General features: G+C 44.7%; 1 protein-coding gene across 1 annotated transcript; it reads left to right on the plus strand.

Annotated features, from left to right (window-relative positions):
- The first annotated feature begins 808 nt into the window (after positions 1-808).
- Positions 809-21721, plus strand: LOC142188580 (M-phase phosphoprotein 8-like). Its single transcript, XM_075261870.1, has 14 exons — positions 809-1045; positions 5115-5270; positions 6007-6795; positions 8019-8124; positions 14431-14685; positions 14829-14960; positions 15132-15220; positions 16041-16181; positions 16908-16994; positions 17624-17775; positions 18332-18486; positions 19287-19414; positions 19992-20075; positions 20953-21721. The coding sequence occupies exons 1-14, from the start codon at positions 881-883 to the stop codon at positions 20992-20994; spliced, it is 2481 nt and encodes an 826-aa protein (XP_075117971.1). The 5' UTR covers positions 809-880; the 3' UTR covers positions 20995-21721.
- Positions 21722-25601: the final 3880 nt, after the last annotated feature.

Raw genomic sequence — 25601 nt, forward strand, 5'->3', positions numbered from 1 at the left:
TCAGGCACCAAAACTAACTGCATTGATTGCTCGGGAATGGTGGGGGCTAGAGAAAAAATAGTCACTGTGCCAGAATCAGTGGAGAAGCCGCTATTACATGATGTAAAGAGCTGAATTGTTGGAGGGGGTGAAAGGTTCTCTTTAAGTTCTCTGTTTAGTGTATGACATAAATTATTTAGAATTGCATGAATTCACTATGATATAAATGTGACTATTTCTATAGAATTCACTGTGATATCTCTGTACTATAGCACTAGCCTGCTCCTAGTAGTGTGTACACCCCCCTGGCTAAACATGCTGATAACTAGTTAGAGGGAGTGTTTTTACTCTTCCATAACCCTGGTATTCCATGCTGGGACTTGCAGTTCTCCTGCAGTTTATTGCAGACATAGCATAACTTTATAACTAGGTCTGTTGTGAGACTCCAGCACCCAGCCCGTCCTGACCACGTGTAGCTGGTATATTGCTGTATACTGTGTGCAGACATGGTCGCTCCTGCTTACAGCAGACGCCCCGCCCCATTACAGTAATACTAATGAAAGCACAGCGAGTAGCGCATGCGCAGAAGCCAGCAGACGGTCACGCGTGCTCTAGGACTCCCTGGCATTGCCTGAAGTTACCTTACAATCCGTTCCGCCCTTCAGGCGATGAGAGTCAGCGATTGGTTAATTTCTTCTTGTCAAGAGTGTTCAGCATCCAATCAAATTCCTCCATACTTGACCGCAAACTCGTTCTCTGCCTCCCATTGGACGGAAGGGGTAAACCCGCTCCCCTCGTTGTGCGCTGTGATTGGTGGAGCGCCCCATCCTTTCGGGACGTATCGGGGAGGTGTGTGGCGCAGGAGGATTTTCCCGTTGTCGTCTACCTAACTCGAGCCATCATGGCGGAGTTCGCGGGACGTGATGGCACCGGCGCTGTCAGCCAGGGGGGCGAGCTGGAAAATGCCGGAGTAGGGGCCGAGACGATGGAGGGGGCGGAGAGCGAGCAGGAGGGCGAGGAGGACGTGTATGAAGTGGAGAGTATCCTGGACTCGAAGATTGAGGGGGTGAGTGAGGAGAGGAGGTCACCTCAGGGGCCACACTATGGAGACTTCCTACAACTCCCAGCATGCTCGTCATACACAGCATTATACAGGGCTGCTGGTTTGTAGGGGTTAAAAAGGGCGTCCATGAAGGGGGATCCTATGTGTGGGGGGCAGGGCTGATGTTTACATTCCCTTCCTATAGATCTATTGGTTATGGCTGCCCCCTGTGGCCCTGGAGGTGTTTGGCTGCTGCAGATGCTTATGGCTGAGTTCACACTTGCACCATACATGTTCTTTATTTTCTATAAGGCATCGCCATGGTGATTGCTGAATGCCAAAAAGTGTCATATACACAAATAAACTACAGTGTGTATGAGGCCCTAGAAATGAATGGGTCAATGTGTTTGTTGTGAAAGACACTGACAGCGCCCGTATTGTGTGCACGAGGCCTAAGTCTACGTTCACATCTGTGCCACTGTCCAATTGAAATCACAGACGAAAAAAAATCTTGCAAACAAGACTTTTGCGGTCAGCATTGTGAGGGAGGAATTACAGATAGCTGACGTGCCCCATTATTGTAGAGGTGCTCCCCGGGATACCTTGTTATCCATCATTACGGACCAGAAGAACAGCTCAAACACCCTAAGGCTACATTCACACCTGCAAAATATGCTGCGCTTTTCACAGCCATTTTGCATCTGTGGTTCAGTCGCTTTCACTGGTCTAGTGCACATGTGCGTATCCATTGTGTTATAAAAACAATAGTCATGTGGCCATTTTAGATGTTTGCATAATGCCCAATGGATATGACTGCACCCTGACTGTCGCATCATCTGTTCAGGTATACGGAATATTTGGATTAAGTAACAATACATTCTGCTGGCACCACACCCCCCTTCACTGTGCCATTACATATCAGATCGGTGGACCTCAAGGGCATTCTCGTGGTTTAAAGGGATTGTGGCCTTTATGCCAACACAGCAGCCTTGGTGGTATTATTTACCTTGGTCTTTCTATACGCATGGTGTAGGGCAGGGGTCGGCAACCTTCAGCACTGCAGCTGTTGTAAAACTACAACTCCCAGCATGCACACTTGCTCTGCTGTTCTTGGAACTCCCATGGAAGTGAATGGGGCATGATGGGAGTTGTAGTTTCACAGCAGTTGGAATGCAGAAGGTTGCTGAGCCCTAGACTGACGCTGCACTACTGCTACAGAGAAGGCTGCTTGTATATATAGAAGTAAATAACCAATCGGTGGGGGGCCGAGAAACAGACTCCCAGTGGTCAGATGTTAATAAATATCAGAATAGGTCTTTAATACTTCACAGAAATCCTAAGAGATAACCCCCTTTCATAATACGGCCCCTTGTTCTACTTCTAGCCGCAGACCAGCCAGAGATTGTAGGGGAATCTAGTATTACATGGGGCCAGTCAGATGGATGCCTGTCTAGGTAATATAGGGACTACTCCAGTCTGCCACAATGGGAGCTGCTTGTATCCGTGCTAGAAGCATGCACAACTGGCTAATGTCATGTATGTAGGCGGGTCAGAAGGCAAAACAGAGAGTATGTCCTCCTGATGGCTATCTAACCTGTATGTGCAGCATAGGGCTCGTGCACCCATCTTGCATCTGCAGGTTCTGTATATGTTGGCCTTTAGACACAGAAATGGATTGTGACCTGCGGCCATTAAGCCGGGTTCAGGCAGGGTTTTATGGACCGGACTTTGAGTCAGAGGCCACCTCAGTATCCGGTCCAAAAAAACAGCCGCGACTGGATGCCGGTGCAGTGCGTACAGTGCCCAGCATCTGATGGCCGCATTCCCCTTCGGATTAGGCCCAAATGAATGTACTTGGTCTGCCTCAAGAAATGGCATGTCGCTTGTTTTTTCCGCGAGCGGCAACAAACTGCTTGTGGAAAAAGGAACACATTGAATTGGGTTTAGGAGGGTATAAGAAGCATCTTTCATAGTTCCCGTTCCTTTTGAAGCAACACTTGGCTTTGGTTCAAAATCTGCAACAAAAACTGCAACTTTTCTGCAGCGTATGGCCTGAAAGAGATAAAATATAGACAATATGTGAAATCATGGTCTCCTTGTTCTCACTGCTGGGGGCCATGTTCCACTGCAACGTGAAGGAGGCTGAAATACAGGGGACAGATTACCGTTGTGTCACACCACCACCTCTATAGTGCAGGACCTGGTCTCACTGGACTCAACATGGAGATGACGTCTTCTTGCTTTCCAGCTTTGCGCCTTGAATGCAGCGCTCCCCGGAGGCTTGTTTCCCATACAGATCCTTTGTGTGATGTGTAAACACTGCGCTGCCATCGCCTGAAAGAACTGCCTCTGACATACATATTCCACAGCACTATTCAGGGATTATCGTTCACGTCAGTTCCCATTCCCTTATATGTTTTTGAAGTGTTGAAGGAGACCTGCACAAACATGGGGAGAACATACAGACTCGGGACCCCAGGGCTGCAAAACCACAGCAGTGGTGCCCATATGCTACAATGCAGTTTTCTGACTACCTGAATGTGTGTTGAGTATCTTTCATTAGACAGAGAGCTATGCCAGCGCGTCTCACCTGACTTTACGCCAAGACCTCTGTCGATAGGTTCAGCTTACACGCCAGTCGCCTGCTATCACACTGGGATGCCACGTCTGCCAGTACATTTCCCTGGCAAGGAAACTGTAACAATGCATGGCTGCCTTCTCCAGAGCAGCTCTTTGTTCTCTCTGCTGTTTGTAGTGTGGAACTACAATTTCCAGCAATTACTACCCAATAGGCAAATGCTGGGTTTCCTACAGGAGAAGCGCACCCTACTGGACCTCAAGGCAGTAAGAGAGAACCTGTGACTCTCCAGCCCTGGTCATGGGCTGTGAGGGCATTCTCATGTGGCACATGTGAGGCGGAATGTCCTAGGACACCTCTATTTTCTGCATGACTTGTGTGTTTGCAGTGCACAGGCTCCATATCAGACAGCCAGTTGTGATAAGACGGGAGGAGAAAGTTCACCCATGGTGTGCTGAGCACTTAGACATCTTAGATCCTGTTTACATGACGCTCTTCTGAATGTATACCCTTGAGTGTCAAAAAAGTATTTGTCTGTTCCTCAGCATACCTGTTAAAGGGGTTTTCCAAGCAATTATAATTATTATTTTATTACTTTTTTAAGTGATTTCCCCCCCCCCCCTCTATTTACCCCGTTGTCTTCACGTGACTGCTGAGGTCAGAGAAGTCTTGGGGCCCCACTGGGGTGGTGGAGTAAAGAGAATGTGAAAGCGGATGTATCCTCTAGCTATACATGTCTTTACATTACAGTGACGTATGAAGGCGCTCTACAGTCTAGGTGAAAATCTCATAGCTGGAACCATAACGGCGCCTTGTTCACATTTGTAGTACATGTGTGTGTTAGATACGATGACTGTGAGATCACTAAGGGTCCTATCACTGGGCCCTCCAGTGCTGAGGAAGTGATACCTCCCGTTAGTGTCTGTTTTTACCTATTTTGTGATTGTACTCTTTATATGGCGATTTTTATTTATTTATTTTACATCTGCATCATTATTTGGCATGGGAATGGTGGGGCATAGTGACAAGGCACAGAAGGGCCACGTTTCGGGTAAACAGAGCTGTACTGTTATGTCCCCCAGCTGCTCAGTGATTAACATGCAGAGCCCTCAGTAGTACGCGGCCGCCGGCGTGAACCTGCGATGGTGAGAGGCATCCTCCAAACAACCAGCCCTGTTAGATGAGATTCAGAGTAATTGTTGTGTGTTACCTCCGCTTCCCCTCCCCCATCCCTCCTGTGTAAGATTTCACTCTGCAGATGTCCTAATTCAGTTCTCCACATGGGAAAGCATCCTGTCCTGTGATGGATCAATACACACCATTCATTCAGCTTCACTAACTGTATAATATCAGATATAGATATCACTGTATAATCTTTATAAGGTGGATGTCAGATCAGAACACGACAATCCCCTGACTGCAGACACTCAGCTCCGCCAGCTTCCCCTCTTGCGATTCATTGACTTGCATAGACTTTCTAAAGGATTTACATTACTTACTCCTCTTTTCTTCTAGGGGGAGGTTCTGTACCGGATTCGCTGGAAAGGCTACAAACCTGATGAAGATACCTGGGAACCCGAGGCCAACCTGGATTACTGTAAAGAAGTCCTCCTAGAATTTAGGCGGAAACAAGCGGAAAGTAAGCAGAAGGCTGCTAAGAAGGAGACGCTGGTAAATATTCCGCTGTCATGTGCATGATGTGGGGCAGAATGGAGGCATTGACCATGGAGGATTGCCCCAGTATATTTGGATCTACTTGGCAAGCCGGGAAAATATTCAGAGCAGCTCATAGGTTCATGGCCTAGTCGTGTTATGTCGTATGTCATGTTATGTGTCTCTCGCACATTTCCCTTCTAGCGATACCTGTTCTAGCTGCTTGCTAATGCGGGAAATGTACGACGGCCTTGCCATGGTTCATACGTAACACTTTTTGGAACCTTGCTGTTAAGGGAGCTAATTTTGAGCCCAATACCCCCCCCCCCCCCCCCAAAAGTAGCTCCAAAGCCCATCCTGAATCTGCACCCATTGTATTCAATGGGAAGGAGAGGCCAAAGAAGGACACTGTAAAAATGTTCTGCTTGATCTTCTCATGGATTCCACGGCTGATTCAAGCACAGAAGCCACAGGATATACCGTAAATATCCTTATAGACTTTTCAGTGATAGTGACTCAGGACTGGTGAGGGGTTCAGGGGTCAGACCTCCTCTAATCATAAAGTGGTGGGATATCTTAGCGAAACAAACAAACTTGTACCCCCTCTGAGTAATACATCTTGTTCTATGTTGGTACTGCTGAATGGTCATGATGTCAGCATTAGATAGCTGGGGGTATGCTATAATTATGTGATATAGTCAATAGTTGGCGGGACAAATGAGGCCTAACTTCTCTCCTTTTTGCCATTTAACAGCCAAAATTGAGTGATCTCTTTGATGCGGAAACCGATAGTGATTCTCCACAAAGCACAAAAGATGAGTCTAGCCAGAAAAAGAAGAAGAAATCAAAGGAGGAAGAAGACAAAAAGCAACAAGAGGACTCGAAAAAGAAGTCAAAATCTGGGAAAAACAAGGAAAAGTCCAAGGCTGAGGCAGAACCACCCGAAAGCCAACTTATTGACTCCAAGCCAAAGAAAAGGTTGTCAGAAAGCTCTGAAGACCTGAGCAGTAAGAAGCCAAAAAAGGAAGAGAGTAAGAAATCCAAGAAGGAGGACAATAAGGATGGGAAAGGGAAGGCTAAAGAGGAACATAAAGAGAAAAAAAATAAAAAAGCAGCTGAACTGGACACAACAGAGAGGCAGGAGTCTCCAGAACCGGAGCCTGACGCTGCGGGGATCAGCGGGGACGGTTTGGGGGATGATAGAGATAAGTCAGGTCAGGAGGAGACTGTAAAAGGCCAGGAAATGGCGGTGGATGCCGCAGAGGAACCGGCCGTAGTAGGGAATATGGACGTGGAGACTGACGATATGAAACTTAAAAAAAAGAAGAAGAAACATAAGAAAAAAGCTGAAAAAGAAGACAACGTGAAGGCCATGTCCATTGAGGAACCCCATGTGGATAAGAAGAGTCTCCTAAAAAAACAGAAGTCTGTGGATAAGCTGAAAGAGCTGATCATGGCCGAAAAGCTGCCAGCCCCCATCCCGAAAATCTCTAGACTGAGCGGTGAGGAGAAGTCCAGGAAATCTGTGGACTCCTTCCCAGAGGTATGTAATACTAGAACTCTTACCATTACTATCCAAAATGTTTATGGCCCAACCACTTAATTTGGCATATTTAAGGGATTTTACAGCCACAGTCGGTGTTACTGGCTGCTTGTCAATCCCAGGTCCCACAGTGATCGCACAGGCACTGCTCCTGTGCCGACACAACCGCCATGATGTCACTGTACGTCTTGGGGGATTAGTGCAAGCCAACTTGTGGGGTAAACATTGTGCAGAGTTTTAAAGATTTTCTCTAAATATCTTGTGGTCGCAGTCTTGTTGTCTTGATCGGTTGCCAGTGGGTGTGACCATGAATGCAGAACCTTCCTAAGGTCAGAAAATCAGCTATGATGTCCTTATAGTAGCCGGGTTATCTTCTCATATATGTAATGTCCTCCTGATAACCCTACACTACATGTATGAGAAGATAACCCGACCACAATAAGGACATCATGGCTGGTTATCAGGAGGAGACTACATGTATGAGAAGATAACCTGACCACAATAAGGACATCATGGCTGGTTATCAGGAGGACACTACATGTATGAGACGATAACCTGACCACAATAAGGACATCATGGCTGGTTATCAGGAGGACACTACATGTATGAGACGATAACCTGACCACAATAAGGACATCATGGCTGGGTTTCTGACAAGTCCACGTCCATAGAAAGTTTCTGCATTCCTGGTCGTGTCCATTGGCAACAGATCTAGCCACGAAGATGGTTAGAGGAAATCTTAAACTCTGCAGAATTTTTAACTACTTCTATTTGCAAAAATGTTTAACTCTTAATTCTCTACAAATATAAATCTGATTATGTACATGGGAATACCCCTTTAAGTCTTGGTTGTGTTAGGGGTTAAAGGAAGTTGTGTCTGGCACTGATATAATTATCCCTTGTGTTATGACTTGCAAGACTTCGCCTAAGGCTTTCCCCTCCTCCACAGGTTGTCCCTTACGCTTTACACCGCACTCTCTATAGAGAAGCTTATCCTTTCTTATGACTTGTCCTTCCCTAACAGTCTCTTATGGCCGACTGATCTGTTACTGTAACTTCAGCCTTTGCTCACATGTGTTTTAGTAAACCAAGGGGGGCAGGGGGATTTGTCTGCTTATCCGTCCAGCCTATACTGAACCCTAGCCTCCTGTACAACCCGCAGCCTCCTGTCACAGATGTCAAGCAGGATTTTTACTTTTTAATTTATTTTATATCTTTACCAGAATAAAGAAGCAAAAAAATCTGAAAAATCAGATCTGTCCAAAGACAAGTCAAAAAAAAAGCACGATATGGAGAAAGATGCAAGGAAGGAGTCAAAGGTGATGAAAAGTGAGTTTCCAGCTGGCAGAAGTTCTGTCGTGTGTAGCGCTTGTGCTTTTCTTTTTGTAGATTTATGCATGTATGTCTCACGTAGATAAAGATGGCACCAAAGCAAGTTATCCTCAGTCCTTAAAATAGGGGATGACGTTCATATCCAAGCAGCCGGACCCCACTGAGTTGAAAATTATTCTCAAGCCTATGGATGTTGGATAACGTGGGTTGGTGGGAAAGCCCCTTTAAAGGGGTATTCCACGTCGCATACTCACCAGTCTTCGTTGCTGTAAATTCTTCTTTCTTCCAGCTTTGTTGCGTCATTGGTGGGCGGGGTCAAAACTAAAAATAACGCATTAAATAACACTTTACTCACCAAACATTAATATACAACAAATGCAAAGCCAAGCGTTGAGATGCCGCTGGCCCTGCGTGCGCTCTCATAGACCAGTTTAGCCTTCACAATGCGAATAGAGACCTGGCATCCGCCTCTCTGTATTACAGCGGATATGTGTATTCGCATTGTGAAGGCTAGACTGGTCTGTAAGTGTGCACGCAGGGCCAGCGGCATCTCACCGCTTGGCTTTGCATATGTGAATACAGACCCAGCATCCACAGTAATAGAGAGGCGGATGCCGGGGAGTGTAGACGCCAGCACAGATGCCTGCAACATCGCTATGCTTCTGTCCTGCATGAAGCCAGCAGCGGCAGAAGTGGTGCTGTTATTCCGCTCCTCCGCCCCCCCGGAGGGCGGGGCATAGCGATGGGCATAGCAGGCATCTGTGCCGGCGTCTACACTCCCCGGCATCCGCCTCTATTACAGCGGATGCCGGGCCTGTATTAGCGGCCCCTTCCCCCCCCCCCCCCCCCCAAAGGGTAAACTACCCCCCCCCCCCCCTCCAGGCTCGCTCCTGTGCACTTAGCCCCTCCTCCCTCAGAGCAGCAGATACATCACTTGACTTGTGACCAGATAAGTCAAGGGGTGTGTCAAAAAAAAAATGAATAAAGTGATATAGTGGACAAACAAAGCAGTTTTGCTGAAGCAATGTATTTAGGAAAAGTCTTACATCCACATTAACAAGCAGTATAGATAGGATCCTTGTGATGGGACAACCCCTTTAAGTCTGATATGTTAAGGTCGAGTTCACACTGAGTTATTTGCAAGAGGATTTTGAAGCAGAATCTGGAAAGGATTTTTTATATAATTTTTTTTTTCCAAAACTTAGTAGTTGACTGTTGGTCGGGTTCACACAATGGAAAATAAAAAGGAATTTGGGGCCGACCTCCACCTCTGATTCCATTTCATTTTCTGGGCATCCCTGTGGCTGAAAGCCTAAGCACAGCGTCAGTTTTTCTCCTCTGTTTTTCCTAGCTGATAAGGCTAATTCAGTTGCGCCTAATATGCGGAGTATCTCGTAACGCACAGTCTGCCGAAAGATTGAGCAGAATACGTTATTTATTTATTTTTTCCGTGTTCTGCCTCCCATTGCTAAAAATCTGGCACTGATGCAGAGGTGGAATCCAGTGTGAACATAACCTAAAACATCTTAGACATGGCGGTCTGTATTAACTGCGTCTTCCTATAAAGGACTGGACGGAAACTGCCGCCTCCCTGTGTAACCATTTTGCTTTTGTCTGCCTTTGGCAGTGGGTGGCATGGCTAGTTGCAAATGGCGCAAAGTCATTCTTTGTCAAATTGGTCTGGAGCCCTGAAGAGAGGAGTCAGGGGGGAGAAAATTTTACTATTCCAGAGTGCGCTGTGTTGAGGCGAAGAGGCTTGTAGGGGTTGGGCAAAGTATTACTGAAGAATATATACGGGTAGCTTTATTTTGTTTTATTTTACGTCTTAATTTTCAGTGAATAAAAATAAGTCCCTGGTCATGTAATGGACACACAGGCTCCCAGTCCGGTAACTAGCTGTGCTCCTGTGTCCTTTGCAGGACTATAGACTGATAATTATTTTTAATATACATTTATTTTTCATTCTACTGGAATTAAGCAGAATGAATGAGATCTAGAAAACCATGAGGGCCCGTTCACACAGGCACAGAGGGGGCAGATTATGGCACGGAATCCACGTTATAATCTGCCCCCTCACAATGGTGGTCTATGGGGACTGCTAGCATTCTCGTTACAGCGAGCCGCGGCGTCCGCCTGGCAGCAGCAACCTCCGGACTAGGCCCATTCATTTGAGCCGACTCCGGAGGAGGAAACCGCGACAGTCGTGGCAGGCGGGTTTTGACCCGAGAGTGACGCGGCTCCCCGCGTCACTCTTGGTGCCAAAATCCGCCCCCCGTGTGAACTAGCCCTAAGGAATTGATACACAAAGTTTGGGAAAAATATTGGAAAACTAGAACTATTCATTATGCAAACCATAACCTTTGTCTGAAGTGGGCCAACCCCTTTTCTACCAGCGCAGTAGCTCCACGTTCCCATTCAGTACAATGGTATGGCCAATGGATTAGTCCCCTGTAATGCTTCCATTAACTCTCTGAAAGGACTACACATGACGTCAGTCATATGATCCTCACATGTCAAGTGACCCCTGCATTCAGTTAGTAAATGGCGCTGGTCACATGATCGCCATGTTTAGTTGCTGGAGGCAGATTATTCAGGTCACTGTCCGGTTGTGTAACAGGGAAACAGGAGCAGAACAAAAGTATCCACCTACAGCAGCTGATCTCGGCATCACGGCTGTCAGTCTCTGCGGCTTTTCCATTGTTCTCTGTAAGGTTAGAATTACATGCAGGTAGACTTGGGGCGTAAGGCTTTGTGTCGTCCGAACACATTAGTGGAGTAGTAGCAAGAAAAACCACAAGGATGAGCATTAGCCTAACTTTAGTCCTATTCATTCCCCCTCCATGAGCCTGCACATCTCCTATGATCCTGTATGGAAGAAACTGTTTATTGGAGCTACATTGATAATGGTTCAGGCTTTTAGTTCTGAATCCTCCCAGCATTCCCTGCTTGTTCAGTATATGCTGAGAACATGCTGCAGTGTATTCTGGGAAGTGCAGCTTATACACTATACATTACATGATCTCCGCTAAGGTGTCAGGAATGGTGAGCAAGCTTATCTATCTAGCTTATATATATATATATATATATATCTTTCCCCAGGCCCCAACGTTCCCAAGCAATCCATTCATGTAGTGATGGTGCTTAAAGAGGATCTTTCTTGGTCCGGGGCACAGGCAGTTCTATATACTGTTGGAAAGCCGACAGTGCGCTGAATTCAGCGCAGTCAGCTTTCCAGCAGTATACAGAACTGCCTTTGCCCCAAACCCATGAAAGGTCCTCTTTAATTAAACTCTAATGTCAGGAGGGTGGTGTGAGGCAGGAGCAGGCACGGGAGTGTTATACAGTGTTGGCCAAAAGTATTGGCACCCCTGCAATTCTGTCAGATAATACTCGTTTTCTTCCTGCTTGCAATGAAAAAACACAAAAGAGAATAAAAAAAAATAAAATCATTGATCATTTTACACAAAATTCCAAAAATGGGCCGGACAAAAGTATTGGCCCCCTCAGCCTAATACTTGGTAGCACAACCTTTAGACACAATAACTGCGCACAACCGCTTCCGGTAACCAGCAATGAGTTTCTTACAAGGCTCTGCTGGAATTTTAGACCATTCTTCTTTGGCAAACTGCTCCAGTTCGTCCCTGAGATGTGAAGGGGGCCTTCTCCAAACTGCCATCAAGAGATCTCTCCACAGGTGTTCTATGGGATTCAGGTCTGGACTCATTGCTGCCACTTTACAAGTCTCCAGTGCTTTCTCTCAAACCATTTTCTAGTGCTGACCTGAAGTGTGTTTTGGGTCATTGTCCTGCTGGAAGAGCCCTGACCTCTGAGGGAGACCCAGCTTTCTCACACTGGGCCCTACATTATGCTGCACAATGTGTTGGTAGTCTTCAGACTTCATAATGCCATGCACACGGTCAAGCAGTCCAGTGCCAGAGGCAGCAAAGCAACCCCAAAACATCAGGAACCCTCCGCCATGTTTGACTGTAGGGACCGTGTTCTTTTCTTTGAAGGCCTATTTTTTTTCCCCTGTAAACTCTATGTTGAGGCCTTTTCCTACTTTTGTCTCATCTGACCAGAGAACATTCTTCCAAAACGTTTTTGGCTTTCTGAGATAAGTTTTGGCAAACTCCAGCCTGGCTCATGTCTCTGGGTAAGAAGTGGGGTCTTCCTGGGTCTCCTACCATACAGTCCCTTCTCATTCAGACGCTGACGGATAGTACGGGGTGACACTGTTGTACTCTTGGACTGCAGGGCAGCTTGAACTTGTTTGGATGTTAGTCGAGGTTCTTTATCCACCATCCGCACAATCTTGCGTTGAAATCTCTCGTCAATTTCTCTTTTCCGTCCACATCTAGGGAGGTTAGCCACAGTGCCATGGGCTTTACACTTCTTGATGACACTGCGCATAGTAGACACAGGAACATTCAGGTCTTTGGAGATGGACTTGTAGCCTTGAGATTGCTCATGCTTCCTCACAATTTTGCTTCTCAAGTCCTCAGACAGTTCTTTGGTCTTCTTTCTTTTCTCCATGCTCAATGTGGTACACACAAGGACACAGGACAGAGGTTGAGTCAACTTTAATCCGTTTCAACTGGCTGCAAGTGTGATTTAGTTATTGCCACCACCTGTTAGGTGCCTCAGGTAAGTAACAGGTGCTGTTAATTACACAAATTAGAGAAGCATCACATGATTTTTCAAACAGTGCCAATACTTTTGTCCACCCCCCTTTTTTATGTTTGGTTTGGAATTATATCCAATTTGGCTTTTTGACAATTCTTTTTGTGGTTTTTCATTGAAGACAAATTAAATGAAAATAATAATACCAAAGAATTTGTGATTGCAATCATTTTCTGGAAGAAACTGAGTATTATCTGACAGAATTGCAGGGGTGCCAATACTTTTGGCCAACACCGTATTTGAGCTCTGACACTGTTCCCTGAGTCACATCCCCATATCTGCTGCTGTCTGACCCCACCCACTTGACATGAGGTAGTTTAGCTAGCATATTGAGCACCAAAACAAACTGAACTGATGGCTCAGGAACAGCGTGGGGCTAGAGAATAAAATTCCCAATATGCTGGAATTAGTGGAAGGGCACCGATTAAAGGATGAAAAGAGCCCAAGTTGGTGGTGGGGTAAAGGTCCTCTCTTAATGGTTTTAACACTCTGGCCCCTTCAGTCACCACCTCTGTGGGGTTTCATATGTCAGGCCCCACTAGTCTGAGGTTCATTACCCGTCTTAAGGACAGGGGATTGCAATCCTATTCCTAGGAAATCCCTTTAAAGAGGACCTTTCACCATTTTGCACACAGGCAGTTCTATATACTTCCGGAAAGCTGACAGTGCGCTGAGTTCAGCGCACTGTCGGCTTTCCCGATCTGGGCCCGGTGTGAAGAGCTTACGGTCCGGTACCGTAGCTCTTCTATGGTCAGAAGGGCGTTTCTGACAGTTACCCAGAGACGTCCTTCTTCACAGCACAGCCAATCGCGCTGTACTGTGGAGCGGGGAGGAATGCCCTCCCTCCCTGATAATGCTCGTCTATGGACGAGTATTGCGAGCAGAGGGAGCGGGGCGTTCCTCCCAGCTCTCACAGCACAGCGCGATTGGCTGTGCTGTGAAGAAGGACGTCTCTGGGTAACTGTCAGAAACGCCCTTCTGACCATAGAAGAGCTACGGTACCGGACCGTAAGCTCTTCACACTGGGCCCAGATCGGGAAAGCCGACAGTGCGCTGAACTCAGCGCACTGTCAGCTTTCTGGCAGTATATAGAACTGCCTGTGTGCAAAATGGTGAAAGGTCCTCTTTAAGGGTTCATTCACACTAAGTATACGCTGAGCTGATTCTGAACATAAAACACGTTCAGAATCAGCACGTACAAAGCAGATCCCATTCATTTCAATGGGAGCCGGCATACGAGCGCTCCCCATAGAAATGAAAGGGCTGCTTTTTTCCCTATATACGCACGTATCACATTGAAACCAATAGGGAGAAAGCAGCCCATTCATTTCTATGGGGAGCGCTCATATGCCGGCTCCCATTGAAATGAATGGGATCTGCTTTGTACGTGCTGATTCTGAACGTGTTTTACGTTCAGAATCAGCTCAGCGTATACTCAGTGTGAATGCACCCTAAGAAAGCAGAAATGTGACTGCAGCCCTGAGCTGGAATAAGGATGGGGCTCAGTATATGGCATGTTTATAAAGTTACTCAACTTCTCCAAATGTTTATGATGAAACTTTTAGATTTCTTTAGAATTATTTCTGAAAATAACATCAAATCTTATCTCAATAATCTTGCTAGACTTAAAGGAACCAAAAGCCGTGCACGATGCCTTCACAATATCTGCTGAAGACAAGGAGGAGTGTATGGACAGTAAAAAGAAGGACGAGTCTTCCCTTGACCATAGACTTCCAGAAGATTATAAAACGAAGGAAACGAAATCCAATTTCAAAGACCGAAGAAATACACAAGATGAGGCCGATTCCTGGACATTTGGAGGACCAGAAGGAGATCAGGAGGTTATGGATACCATGTGTCACCCTCAGGACAGCTCAGGTATCTTGCATGTAGTCCTCCAGGGGGGTATTCATGTGTGCCAGTGCCCACCTGCCCTCCTGACGTCTTTGCTACGTTATATTGCATTTACGCCCTGTATTTCATAGACTAATGGTTTCCTTGTACTATTATGTGTATTGTAGGAGCTCTGGACAGCAGGCCCCAGCTTATGGGTGTAGGAATGGACCTGCAGTTGGAGTGGATGACATTGGAGGATTTTCAGAGGCACCTTGATGGATCTGATGAAATTATCCCAAAAGACCCCATATCAAATAGTAGGTTTTACCTATAGTATGCTGTATATGCCATGTAAATCCACCCGTATACGCATACACAAGATAGGTCCTTTTAGATCTGAAAACTAAGGGGCTGTCAGAGTAAGAGAGAGAGAGATGGGGCGGTGGGCTGTTACTATTTAACCTTTTCTTTTCCTCTACTCTCTATAGTTGCATTGAAAGAAGCGGTAAAAAACGGTGACTACTTGACTGTGAAATGTGCACTGAATTCCAAAGAACAGTATAACCTGGATCAGGAGGTAAGTTATTTGGGTACTCTCTTGCCTTTTTCTACCATTATAAGGCCAGGGCATCACAGTGACACATTCACAACTAGTATGCAACCTTGGGGGTTAGGAACACAAGTCAGAAGTGTTGTCCAAAACTACCCATGTTTGGCAGCACGCTGAGGCCTGGTTCACATCTGCATCAGTAATCTGTTCGGGGTCTACATGGGGACCCACCGAGCACATTGGCAAGCGGTGTGCAGTGAAAGCACACGGACCCCATAGACTATAACATAGCCATGCGGACAGGAAAGTAGATTGTGAACTACTTTCTTCTCCACATGTTCTGTGCGGAAAGCACACGGACCCCATTATAGTCTATGGGGTCTGTGTGCTTTCACTGCACACCGCTTGCCAAAGCGTTTGTAAGTCAATGCGGTGCAGTTTTATGTTCCTCTGTATGTTACTACCATATTCTCACAGCGCTTTTAGGAAAGAATACCTCTCTATTAGAGCGTCCAATGGGACACTCCATAGTACAGCAGATTCACTACTTTATAATAGTTACAGTGTAACCTTAAGCAGCATATTATTTCTATGGGCCCATACAGACATCTGCAGTATACACAGCTTTGTATACAGGCCACAGAAGAGGACCCCAGACTATGAAGCATGTCCTTTCCTTGGCAGAATTTACGACCCAGACAAGTGCAGGGGATCATATAAGTCTGTTAGTGGATCCATGATTGTGGATGATATACTGACATGGATGTTTGCACTGTCCGCAGTGGAGGAAAATAAATGAAACAACCAAAATTTCAGATTTTTTTTTTCAAAAAAATTTCCATTGTAGGATGCAAGTGGCATGACTCTAGTCATGATGGCAGCAGCTGCGGGGCAGGATGATATTCTGAGGCTTCTGGTAAAGAAGGGAGCCAAACTCAATGCCAGGCAAAGGAACGGGACAACTGCGCTCATACATGCAACCGAGAAAGTAGGTGTTTTATTCATCTACCACTTCTATAATACGGATGGGTCAATGCCATAAGAGTTTATTTTTCCTTTTGAAAATATGAAAAACAAATGCCTTGGTTCTATGGAAGACTGTTCTATACTGGTATGTTTGTGAACAGATGTGGGCATAGATGGGTTAATAGGTGTGTATGGGAGCGAAATGGGGAAATGAACCGCACTGAGGGGTTATTCGCTTCTATCTGTGCGCTGTCCGCATTTCTCAGACTGCCATAAATGTCCGGTCTTATGTCTATATATTATGTCATAAATGTCTAGTGTCATCTGCAGCCTATCTTACGGGAACCAACCCCCATCTGGCAGTGTCTGCTGCGAGTGACCGTACATGCAACTTTTTACATTCACTTCTATAGGACTGAACGCTTAGTCTTGTCCATGCACAGCCCTGCCTTTACTCACAGCGGCTATGTGACCGTGTCATGGAACCCCTGTTCTCGAGAGGGATTGACTCCTTTGGGAGTACCTACATGGGGCATCCAATTAGGAATACATTGATATATTCAAGACTGTTTCTTAATGCAAGTAGACTCGGTAGAAGCCGCTGCATATGGATGACGTATTGAGCACCTGATCCATGTGGACTGCATGAACTTCTCTGAAAGTTTATAGGAATTCTGCAATGTCTAAATATAGCCTTACATTAGTGATGTGATAATTCTATTATAATGTTGCCTGCTTATTTCCTCAGAATCACCTGACCACAGTGGCTCTGCTATTGGAAGCTGGTGCTTTTGTGAATTTGCAGCAAGTGACTGGAGAGACTGCTCTGATGAAGGTATTTGGCGGTTCCTTATATAGCGTGCTGTAACTTCTGCAATTTCTGTAGGGCTGTAGCGACATAGTAAATGGTGGAAATGATAGAACTCTAGAAAAGCTTCTGAACAGGTCTCCCCGACATGAACTTGTCTGTAGATCATCAGTTTATTTGTCTGCTTTCCCAAATAGTTTTATGAAAGTGAATCTGTCAGCAGAACTCAGCATATCAATCCAGCCTTGCAGACTGATAGCGTTACCTGAATCAATTAGTAGTTTCCCTTTGTCGTGATCTTTCCATTTTTGTTGATGCACCAATGAGCTCTTTGGAGCAATGAAGGTGTTGTTGTTTACCTTGTTGGAGCAATGACCATACCCTCGTTGCTCCAAATAAATCATTTGCATATTGACAATAATGGTGAGATCTTGGCAAGCTGGGCATGACCATTCACCTTGGTAACAGGTTGTGGTTGTCGCTGCAGATTCTGCCGTCACAGAATTGTGTGTTATTATTTCCACAGTTTTAGGGGACCCTGCCCAAGATTATTACATGTCAGGATAAGTGGACAGGTCACCGTGAATATTGTGAATGTGCCTGATACATTGCAAGAACTGCTAATATCCATGTATATATTCTTCCTGTCTTTTCAGGCTTGTAAAAAAGGAAATATTGACACAGTGCGACTCTTGATAGAACACGGTGCCGATTGTAATATACTGACAAAGCATCAGAGCAACGCTTTACAGTTCGCTAAACAGAGCGATAATATAGTCTTTGAGTTACTCAATGGCCATTTACAAAAGTAAGTATTGTGTCTCGAGGTAGCGTGGCTACATGGGGATTCGGGATCTGGATGTCGTAGGGCAGAGGGTACCCTGCGGGGGTCGGACTCTGTTCCCATCACCATGGACTGTCAGATTAAATGGCGTTTTCTATGATGAGACGGCCCCTTTGATAGCCTAACAAACTGCAACCTCGCATTGCTCTGAGAGGATTCTGTAATGGATGTCTCTATGAATCCTTCCATGAGTTACCTGCTCTCCAATGAGAACTGTCTGAACCACTTAGATCTGACAGGGGCCCCCATCCTTCATTTTAGTAATCCGAACCTGTACATTTCAATACTTCTGACATGTTGCTGGTAGTTCTCTGAAATAATAGATGGATACCTATGGCTGAGTCTGAGGACACGGAGTATTACATTGTGATCCTATATGTTCCCGTTGTTACTAATGTGAAGGGTCTGGACACCTGAATACAAGTGATTGGTCTTCCCCTATATCTATCCTATAATATTGTGCAGTCCAGTTGTATAAAGCCATTGTCATGCTGATCTGTGTCTAATCCTCTCTTCTTAGGCTCTCCAGAGTAGTAGAAGATGCTATTAAGGATTATTTTGAGGCCCGGCTTGCAGTGCTCGAGCCCATTTTCCCAATTGCCTGTCACAGGCTCTGCGAGGGACCAGATTTTTCTTTAGATTTCAATTACAAAGCCCCATTTAACATACCTGAAGGTAAGTGTGTGTTTTTTGGGTTTTTTTTTCTCTTTTATTTCGGTCTAGAACTGAATGATTTTCTCTTCTATAGATTAGAATCACTGCAGAATAAGATTCCTTATGGTTTGCTGCTCCTTCGATACCATTAGTTAAATACATTTCCCAGATTGGAGTGTGTTGCTGTGCCGTCTTGCATAAGCTGGTTTGGTGTGTTACTTGATAAATCTATTGATTTAAGGTAGAACTTCTGTCAGAGAGAGAGGAAAAAACTGATAGTAACTGATACCCACCTTTCCTAGGATTTGCCATCCAGCCTCCTTTGTGACATCAGCAGCCCTGAGTCACCTCTGAGGCTTGTATATGGGCCGAGGGGATAACCTGTCTGGGATGGGAAGAGGGGCACATGTGAATGCATCATGATATCCACAAGTGTCATGACGTCAGCCCACCCATGTGACTGCTGAGTGCAATCATAAGCCTCAGTGGTGAACCTGGGGACACTCTGTCTTTACAGAAGAGGCCGACAGGGATTTCCAGGAATGACCAATGGACGCCGCAGCAAAGCCTTTTAGAGGCCTCTGGGATCAGAAGACACTTAAGAGTATGATTTATGGGTGGCGAATTTCAAAAATCTCTGGTTTGGCTGAATCTTAAAATTCATCCTGAATTCAGTTGTAAACTGGTTCATTCGTCCCCGGGCCTGATGTAGGAGCTTTATATGGCTGCTGATAGGTCTGTTCATGTATGTGAGGGAATCAGACACTCATCCTATGGCAGTTATGTAAAAGGATTTTCCTTTTCTACCTTTTTATTTTCAGAATCTGGAGTTCTTTTGTTTGTTTTTCATGCAAACTTCTTTGGTATGGAGGTGGTGGTTCGGCTCTGTGGGCCGTGCAGTGTCCAGGCTGTGGTACTCAATGACAAATTCCAGCTACCTGTGTTTTTGGTAGGTGAATGCAGAAAATGATATATGTACCCTTATATGTATATCTGAAACTTTAATCTGTCAGGTCTCTTACATTCTTTTATATAGAGGCATCATGAAATAGAGGGCGAGAGAGAGGTGCTGAAGTCAGTTATGTGTTTGGTTTAGGAGAGGTTGTCAGTCCTGCTTCTCTCTCCCTTTCGTAATGTCTCTTCCTGTATATGTATATAGAGAGATGTCGGTCACGGCACAGGGCAGGTATATGACATCTGAGTACTTTCCATTCCCATGTGACTTCAGTGGAGGATTTCATTATGACATCTTGGAGCAGGACAGAACCTTCTCCATAGTCATCAGAACAGAACGGAGCATCAGATATCCCATCGGAAGAGCCTCAGCCTGTACACTCTTGTTGTGTGCACGAGGCCTTACTTTCTCCATGGAATCTTGGCAGCTTATTAAACGATTTATGCATGAAGATACAAATTCTAGAAAACTAGATATATATCCCCAGACTCAGGGCACCTATGATTGACAAGAAATGGCTGACAGTTGTGTAGCAGAGCTGCGTCTGATACTGTCTTCTCTTCTATTACAGGATGCTAACTTTATTTATTCTTTCAGCCCTGTTCCTGGGGCTAATAAACTTTTTATAAGACTATCTGAGGTACCCACTGCAAAGGTAAGCTGCTGCCATGGGGCTTTCTTGGGTTATTTCCAATTCCATGCATTTTCAGTGTTCATTTGTTAAATGTTGTCCTAGTAAGGCTAGATTCACACACGGCATCTCCTGCACAGATTCTGCCTGCTGTTCATTCCAGTGGGGGCAGACGCCTAGTTTTTGCTAGCAGAAAAAGAACAAGCTTCCTGTTTGATCTTCGGACAGAATCCACCTGAAACTCTCACTGAAATGAATGGGCACAGGAAATTACAAAGCCAATTCTGCTTGGCAGTTCCTGCTGCAAAACCGCTGTGTGACCCTAGCGCTGTGTGACCCTAGCTTATAGGACCGCCTAGTACCCTGCCTGGTTGGCCTGACAGTAGTGTTTGCTTCCTAGGGGCCGCACTTTGTAAGTTGCTTTTGGACATATCCCTAGAAGTGCGTAGAATAACATCCTCTAAATTAGTGTTTCTCAACCTTTTAATACCAAGCACCCCTTAGTCACAAGAAATGTTAGGCTGTGTTCCAAAATCACGGCATCCACATGAGGATAATACCCCACCTGCATCTCCTGTCCTGTACACCTCTTGGGAGTAGGAAGTCTGCTTATGAGCTCACGTGCTGCTGCTCCCTACAAACCAGCAAGGAAGGTCTGGTGAAGTCTATGGAGAGAAATGGCACCAATTAGCTTGTGTGCCCCTCAAGGCTGTGGTGTGTACTGCACCCTGAGATCCACTGCTGTAAATAGTTCAGCTACTGACCGGCCATGAGTGTGTCTGACGACCATTGCAGTCTTGTGTATCCTTTCCTTTATCTGTTCCATAAAATCGGCCATGTTGTAGTAGCCGCTCCGTGTTTCTCTGTGTCACAGACTTATCATCACTTTTCTGTTTTTTAGGTGAAGCTGCTGGTTTGTGCATACAGAGTACAGCCACATTAACTGACAGGTGACAGCGGCTCTCTCCAGTTTAGTGACTGCCCCTTTCCTGAACAGTAAAAATAATAAAGGGACCAGTCTGGCCGGACTGCCCATCCCCCGTGTTTTTACTAGAAGTACAATGTACAGTAGAATATTTTATTTGAAGGTCATTCCTGTCACCGTTTCTGTGCTGGGGTTCATTTTAGTTTGTGTGTTAGTACAGAGGACACCGGACCACAGGAATCTTCTCCAGTCCACTAAACCTCTGTCATATTATTTTTTCTTTTAACCAACCAATATTGTGGACTAGGCATATTTCCTTTCAGCTATGTCTGCATTGGAGTTTGCGTCTTCGTACCGTTCACTCCGCACACATCGGTCATGTGACTAATGGCCTCTGTGCTGCTCATCATGGAGTCTGTTACCACCATCACTGAAACTTTGCACAGACAGAAATTTGTGGGCGGTGGAGGCCTCAGTGACAGTTCCATGAGAAGAAAGGACTATGTAGTTTGTATATAATATATAGGAGGCTGGTGCTCGCAGACGGCTTTGCTTTTGCTGTGCGAGTGAGTGAAGAGGACATGTATACAGAGATATAAGATGAGTTCTCATCTTGGCCCTTTATCACATCTAATGTAAAAAAAATATTTCCACAATGTGGAATAACGCATTATAGTGTCTGTATTTTGCAGCTTCCTATCTAATAAAATATTGAAGACGATATTTAACGTTACCTGCTATAGTAAATGTTTTATTGAAACTACTAGTAATGTCTCAGAGCGAGATATTACCAAAATGAGTTTTGACTGCTGAACGTGAAATGCTGCAAACATGGTAAGTACCGTATGGACTGTCCGCCCTGCACAGCTCCGAGATATTGTCTGTGTCACAAGCAGATATAGTGACTCCGGGTTTATGGGTACGAGTTTCATATGCTCACTGACTTTGATTTTGTCTTTGAAATACGCACTAAATGTTTTATTTTGACGAGATATTTCCGGTTCTAGATGGATCAGGGTTTCTTTTGTGAATATCAATAGTTTATATTTTTGTATAATAGTATATTGGACTACACGTGATTTTTTTTTTTTTTTTTTTTGTACAGTGCTTTGGAAAACCTGTAACATGCCTGACCATATTACAGATCTGGTTAATTAAATTACAAGAAGAAAAAAAATCTAAAATTTTTACCTGTAAAATCTTTTTCTAGCAGAGTTCATTGGGGCACACAAGTGGCTGGGTATAGCTGCTGCCAATAGGAGGTGGATAATAAGCCAAAAGTGTTATAGAACGGCTACTCAAGAGTTCACTGAAAGAATTTAAGAAGCCAAAAAATAAATCGAAAACATAACAATGAAACCAAATGATAAAAAGGGACAACAGCCCTATACTCGATGTCCTGCCATATTGCCTACTAACATTATAAATGTGAACGTTTGTGTGTTCGTTACTCAATCAGGCAAAAACAGTTGAACGGATTTGGATTAAATTTGGCACATAGCGACAACCTGTCAGCTAACTGCACTTTGCTGATAGCGCCTGGTCTGTTCTCTCTATGTAAACACACAGATAACACTGAGTCCATTCTGTACAAGCATCTGCATAATTATCAGATTTGTATAAGTGTTCTGAGTCCTGTTCATCCAGAAGGAGGGAGGCAGCGTGCTGAGACACTGAGATGGGAAAACCCTCTTTAAAGTTAAAATAATGTAGGGATTACATACTGTGAAAAGCAAATATATAGCTATATTAAAAAAAAACACTAGGGGACTCTGCCTCAAAGTCTGAGTTTAGTCCCCTTCTGTCATATTCCACACTTGTACTCTTCAGGCTGGTGATGGCGTCCCTTTGATCAGTACCTGCCTAACTATGACTTCTAGAGTACTCTGGACCCTCACAGCCCCTTCAAGGTTTGAGCTTTGTGGCTGTTTTCAGAGGTCTGTTTCTTAGTGCTCTGTTCTACCTGCATTGGTTAATGCACCTGAAACAAGTGTTAGACTGAGCATGTAAAAGTTCCTGGTTCATTGAGTAAGCAACTGACTCGCCTTCCAACAACTTCTCTCTCCAATACTTGGCTGTAGTGCCTTTTTTCAGTGACTACCAGGACAAGCAGGTGAGCTGAGCCACCAAAGCCTTCAGCTGTCTTTGGTAATGCTCACATCCCCTTTGTTTGTTTGTCTTAGGGTGAACTATGCCTGACCAGAAAGCTCCAGCAAGGCATCTCCACTAGATTGGTTTGGGAGAAGCCCTTGCCCCTTCTGCTGTGCCCAGAGGCCTAAGGGAGATTTCTATTAAAGTCTGCATTGGTTCTGTAGACTATGGTTCCCCATCAGTTTTCCGGCATTATGGGCCAACAAAGTCTGTACAGTCAGCCAGCTCCAGCAAGACTTTTCTACGATAGCTTAGAATGTGCTTTTATTCTGCTGCTTAGTCTTTTCAGGTCCCCAAATTTCTCATCTAATGTTGGAGTTTGCCCGTTGTGTGGTTAGTGCTATTGCTGTTTGCTCCACTACTCTCTCAGTTCCTGGGGCACTGGCACCATTTCCCAGTAGTACTGTTATTGCTCTTTGTTTATTGGTTTGGACAGATTCTTGGCTGAGGTTCCTCAGGTCATTTTGTGACTTGGGGGCTTTTATTCCAGCCCTGTCAGTTTCACACCTTCTGAACCCTGTAGTTCTTCCACTTCTTTAGCAATTTCCAGATGAGAGCTCTGAACTTGATGATGGCATTTCTGGACTTGGGCCTACTGTCTTTTAACAACATCCTTGATACTGGTTTCCGTGATCCATTCTGCTGGTCCTACAAGTGTGACAGTGCTATTATCCTACTTGTTGCATCATGAGGACTGCTATGGTCCTGGACAGATAGTCATAATGCACAGACATGTTGTAGTGCGGGGAGAGTTGTGTTGTGGGGAAGTCTAGAGCTGCCATATTGGCAATATGACTTGAGGTTTCTTCCCAAGAGGCAAAAGAACCTGTAACAGCTTGCCAGGCCTCTACTTGTCTTTACGTGCCTGTCTACTGTGGAAACTATGTGTGTACACCAAGTATCACCATATCGACGTCCTTATTTGTATGAGCTCTCAGACAGAATATCACATGGTTGGATAGTGTGTTTATTGGAGTCTTCTTTAATGAAGAAAAGCGTTAGGGTTAAATACACAAAAAAATAAATCTGTAATTAGCATCACATGACAGGTCATAAAACTGCAGAATAAGCTTTGGCATGTAGCTATTGAGTATGTCCAAAGAGTCATGTCCTCCACAAAAGTAGATTTCAGGATGAACCATGGACAATGCCCTAGCAAGGAATATAAGATGTTCACTGACATCATTCCCTCAGCACAGGAAAGACATTCTAGGGTTTCATCTCTACCATTCTTTCACAAGCGTCCTTCACCTCCATCTACATACTGCTGAAGTTGTCTTCTGGGAGTTTACCCACACCTCAGTGGCCTCTGACTTTATTCCCATTGATAGGACATGTCCCTGTCCTCCCTCCAGGGGCGGCTTGGAGTTCTTTATGCCTGGAGGAAGATTTAGGCCGGCCATGCTAACTTCTCAGGCAAAGGATTTTTTTTTTTTTTTTAATTGTCCTCTCATGATCATGGTGTTCAGGCTGGAGGCTGTACCTTGACACTGCATACCAACCTGAGGGTCTTTGTCCTATTCATGCCTTCAAGTTCCCAGTATTAGAGTTACTGAAAATCCTATCCTTCTCCTCAGCTGGTGTTGGAGTAGTTTCTTGTTGCTTCTCTTGAGTAGTATAGCTCCTCTAAGCTCCTGAGTGGTTCCCCACTTCCACTTGGGGCTATAGACTCAAGGAAATTAGGCCCAGGGGTTTCGCCTCTCACTTTAGTACTTAGTACAAACCTCCACAAACCTGTGAAATGAGAATCAAGTTTGCCAAAATAGTTGGACACCACGCCACATCAAAGGGATATCACTGCATATTGCAGTTTTATTTATTTTTTATTTAACAATAGTTTTTTCTATTTTTCATTAACCACACATTGATTTGGAAAACTGTTTTTATTCATTTTTAACGTGTTTTACAAGGAGAATGAAGTGGTAGTAACTATTCTCCATTAACAGAGCCATTGAATAGATTTGTTAAAGATTGAGGTCAAACCACAGAAAGACCAAACTAACATTTAATTTTCAAATTCAGTTTATAAGTTTACGTAACATTTATGAAAATATCTTTGAAAAAATAATTTAAAATAGACATTTCCCTCACAATACAATGTAGAAAAACATATGCAAGCAGTCGTCTTCATCTGTTAGTGTTGTCATGGTCTATTCCAGTAATGCCAGTTACCTGTAAAAAAACAAAAAATAATTCTCTAAATATTCAATCTGAATACAGAACAGTGGATTTTACTAGAACCATGTAAATGTAAAACTGTGCTGCTTGTGAAAGAGAATGGGATAGTTATGCAATCACTATATTATGCAATATGGAAGCCATACATACTGTATATAGTGCCATGCCTTTCCTTTAATTAAAAACAAAAATGACATTACATAATGTAACCGCTATATACCCCATATTCAGGAGCGGGTTAAAATAAGCAATACTAACAAAAAAAAAAAAAAAACACCTCTCAGACAGTCAAGCAC

The sequence above is a fragment of the Leptodactylus fuscus genome, unplaced genomic scaffold (genome assembly GCF_031893055.1).
Source record: "Leptodactylus fuscus isolate aLepFus1 unplaced genomic scaffold, aLepFus1.hap2 HAP2_SCAFFOLD_550, whole genome shotgun sequence".
In the NCBI taxonomy this organism is placed as follows: Eukaryota; Metazoa; Chordata; class Amphibia; order Anura; family Leptodactylidae; genus Leptodactylus; species Leptodactylus fuscus.

Bases quoted from the DNA above. Each gene is read 5' to 3' on its own strand.
- LOC142188580 (XM_075261870.1), top strand. From the start codon at position 881: ATGGCGGAGTTCGCGGGACGTGATGGCACCGGCGCTGTCAGCCAGGGG. The intron at 6,796-8,018 runs GTATGTAATACT...TATCTTTACCAG, and splicing joins CTGTGGACTCCTTCCCAGAG to AATAAAGAAGCAAAAAAATC. The intron at 16,182-16,907 runs GTAGGTGTTTTA...TTATTTCCTCAG, and splicing joins TCATACATGCAACCGAGAAA to AATCACCTGACCACAGTGGC.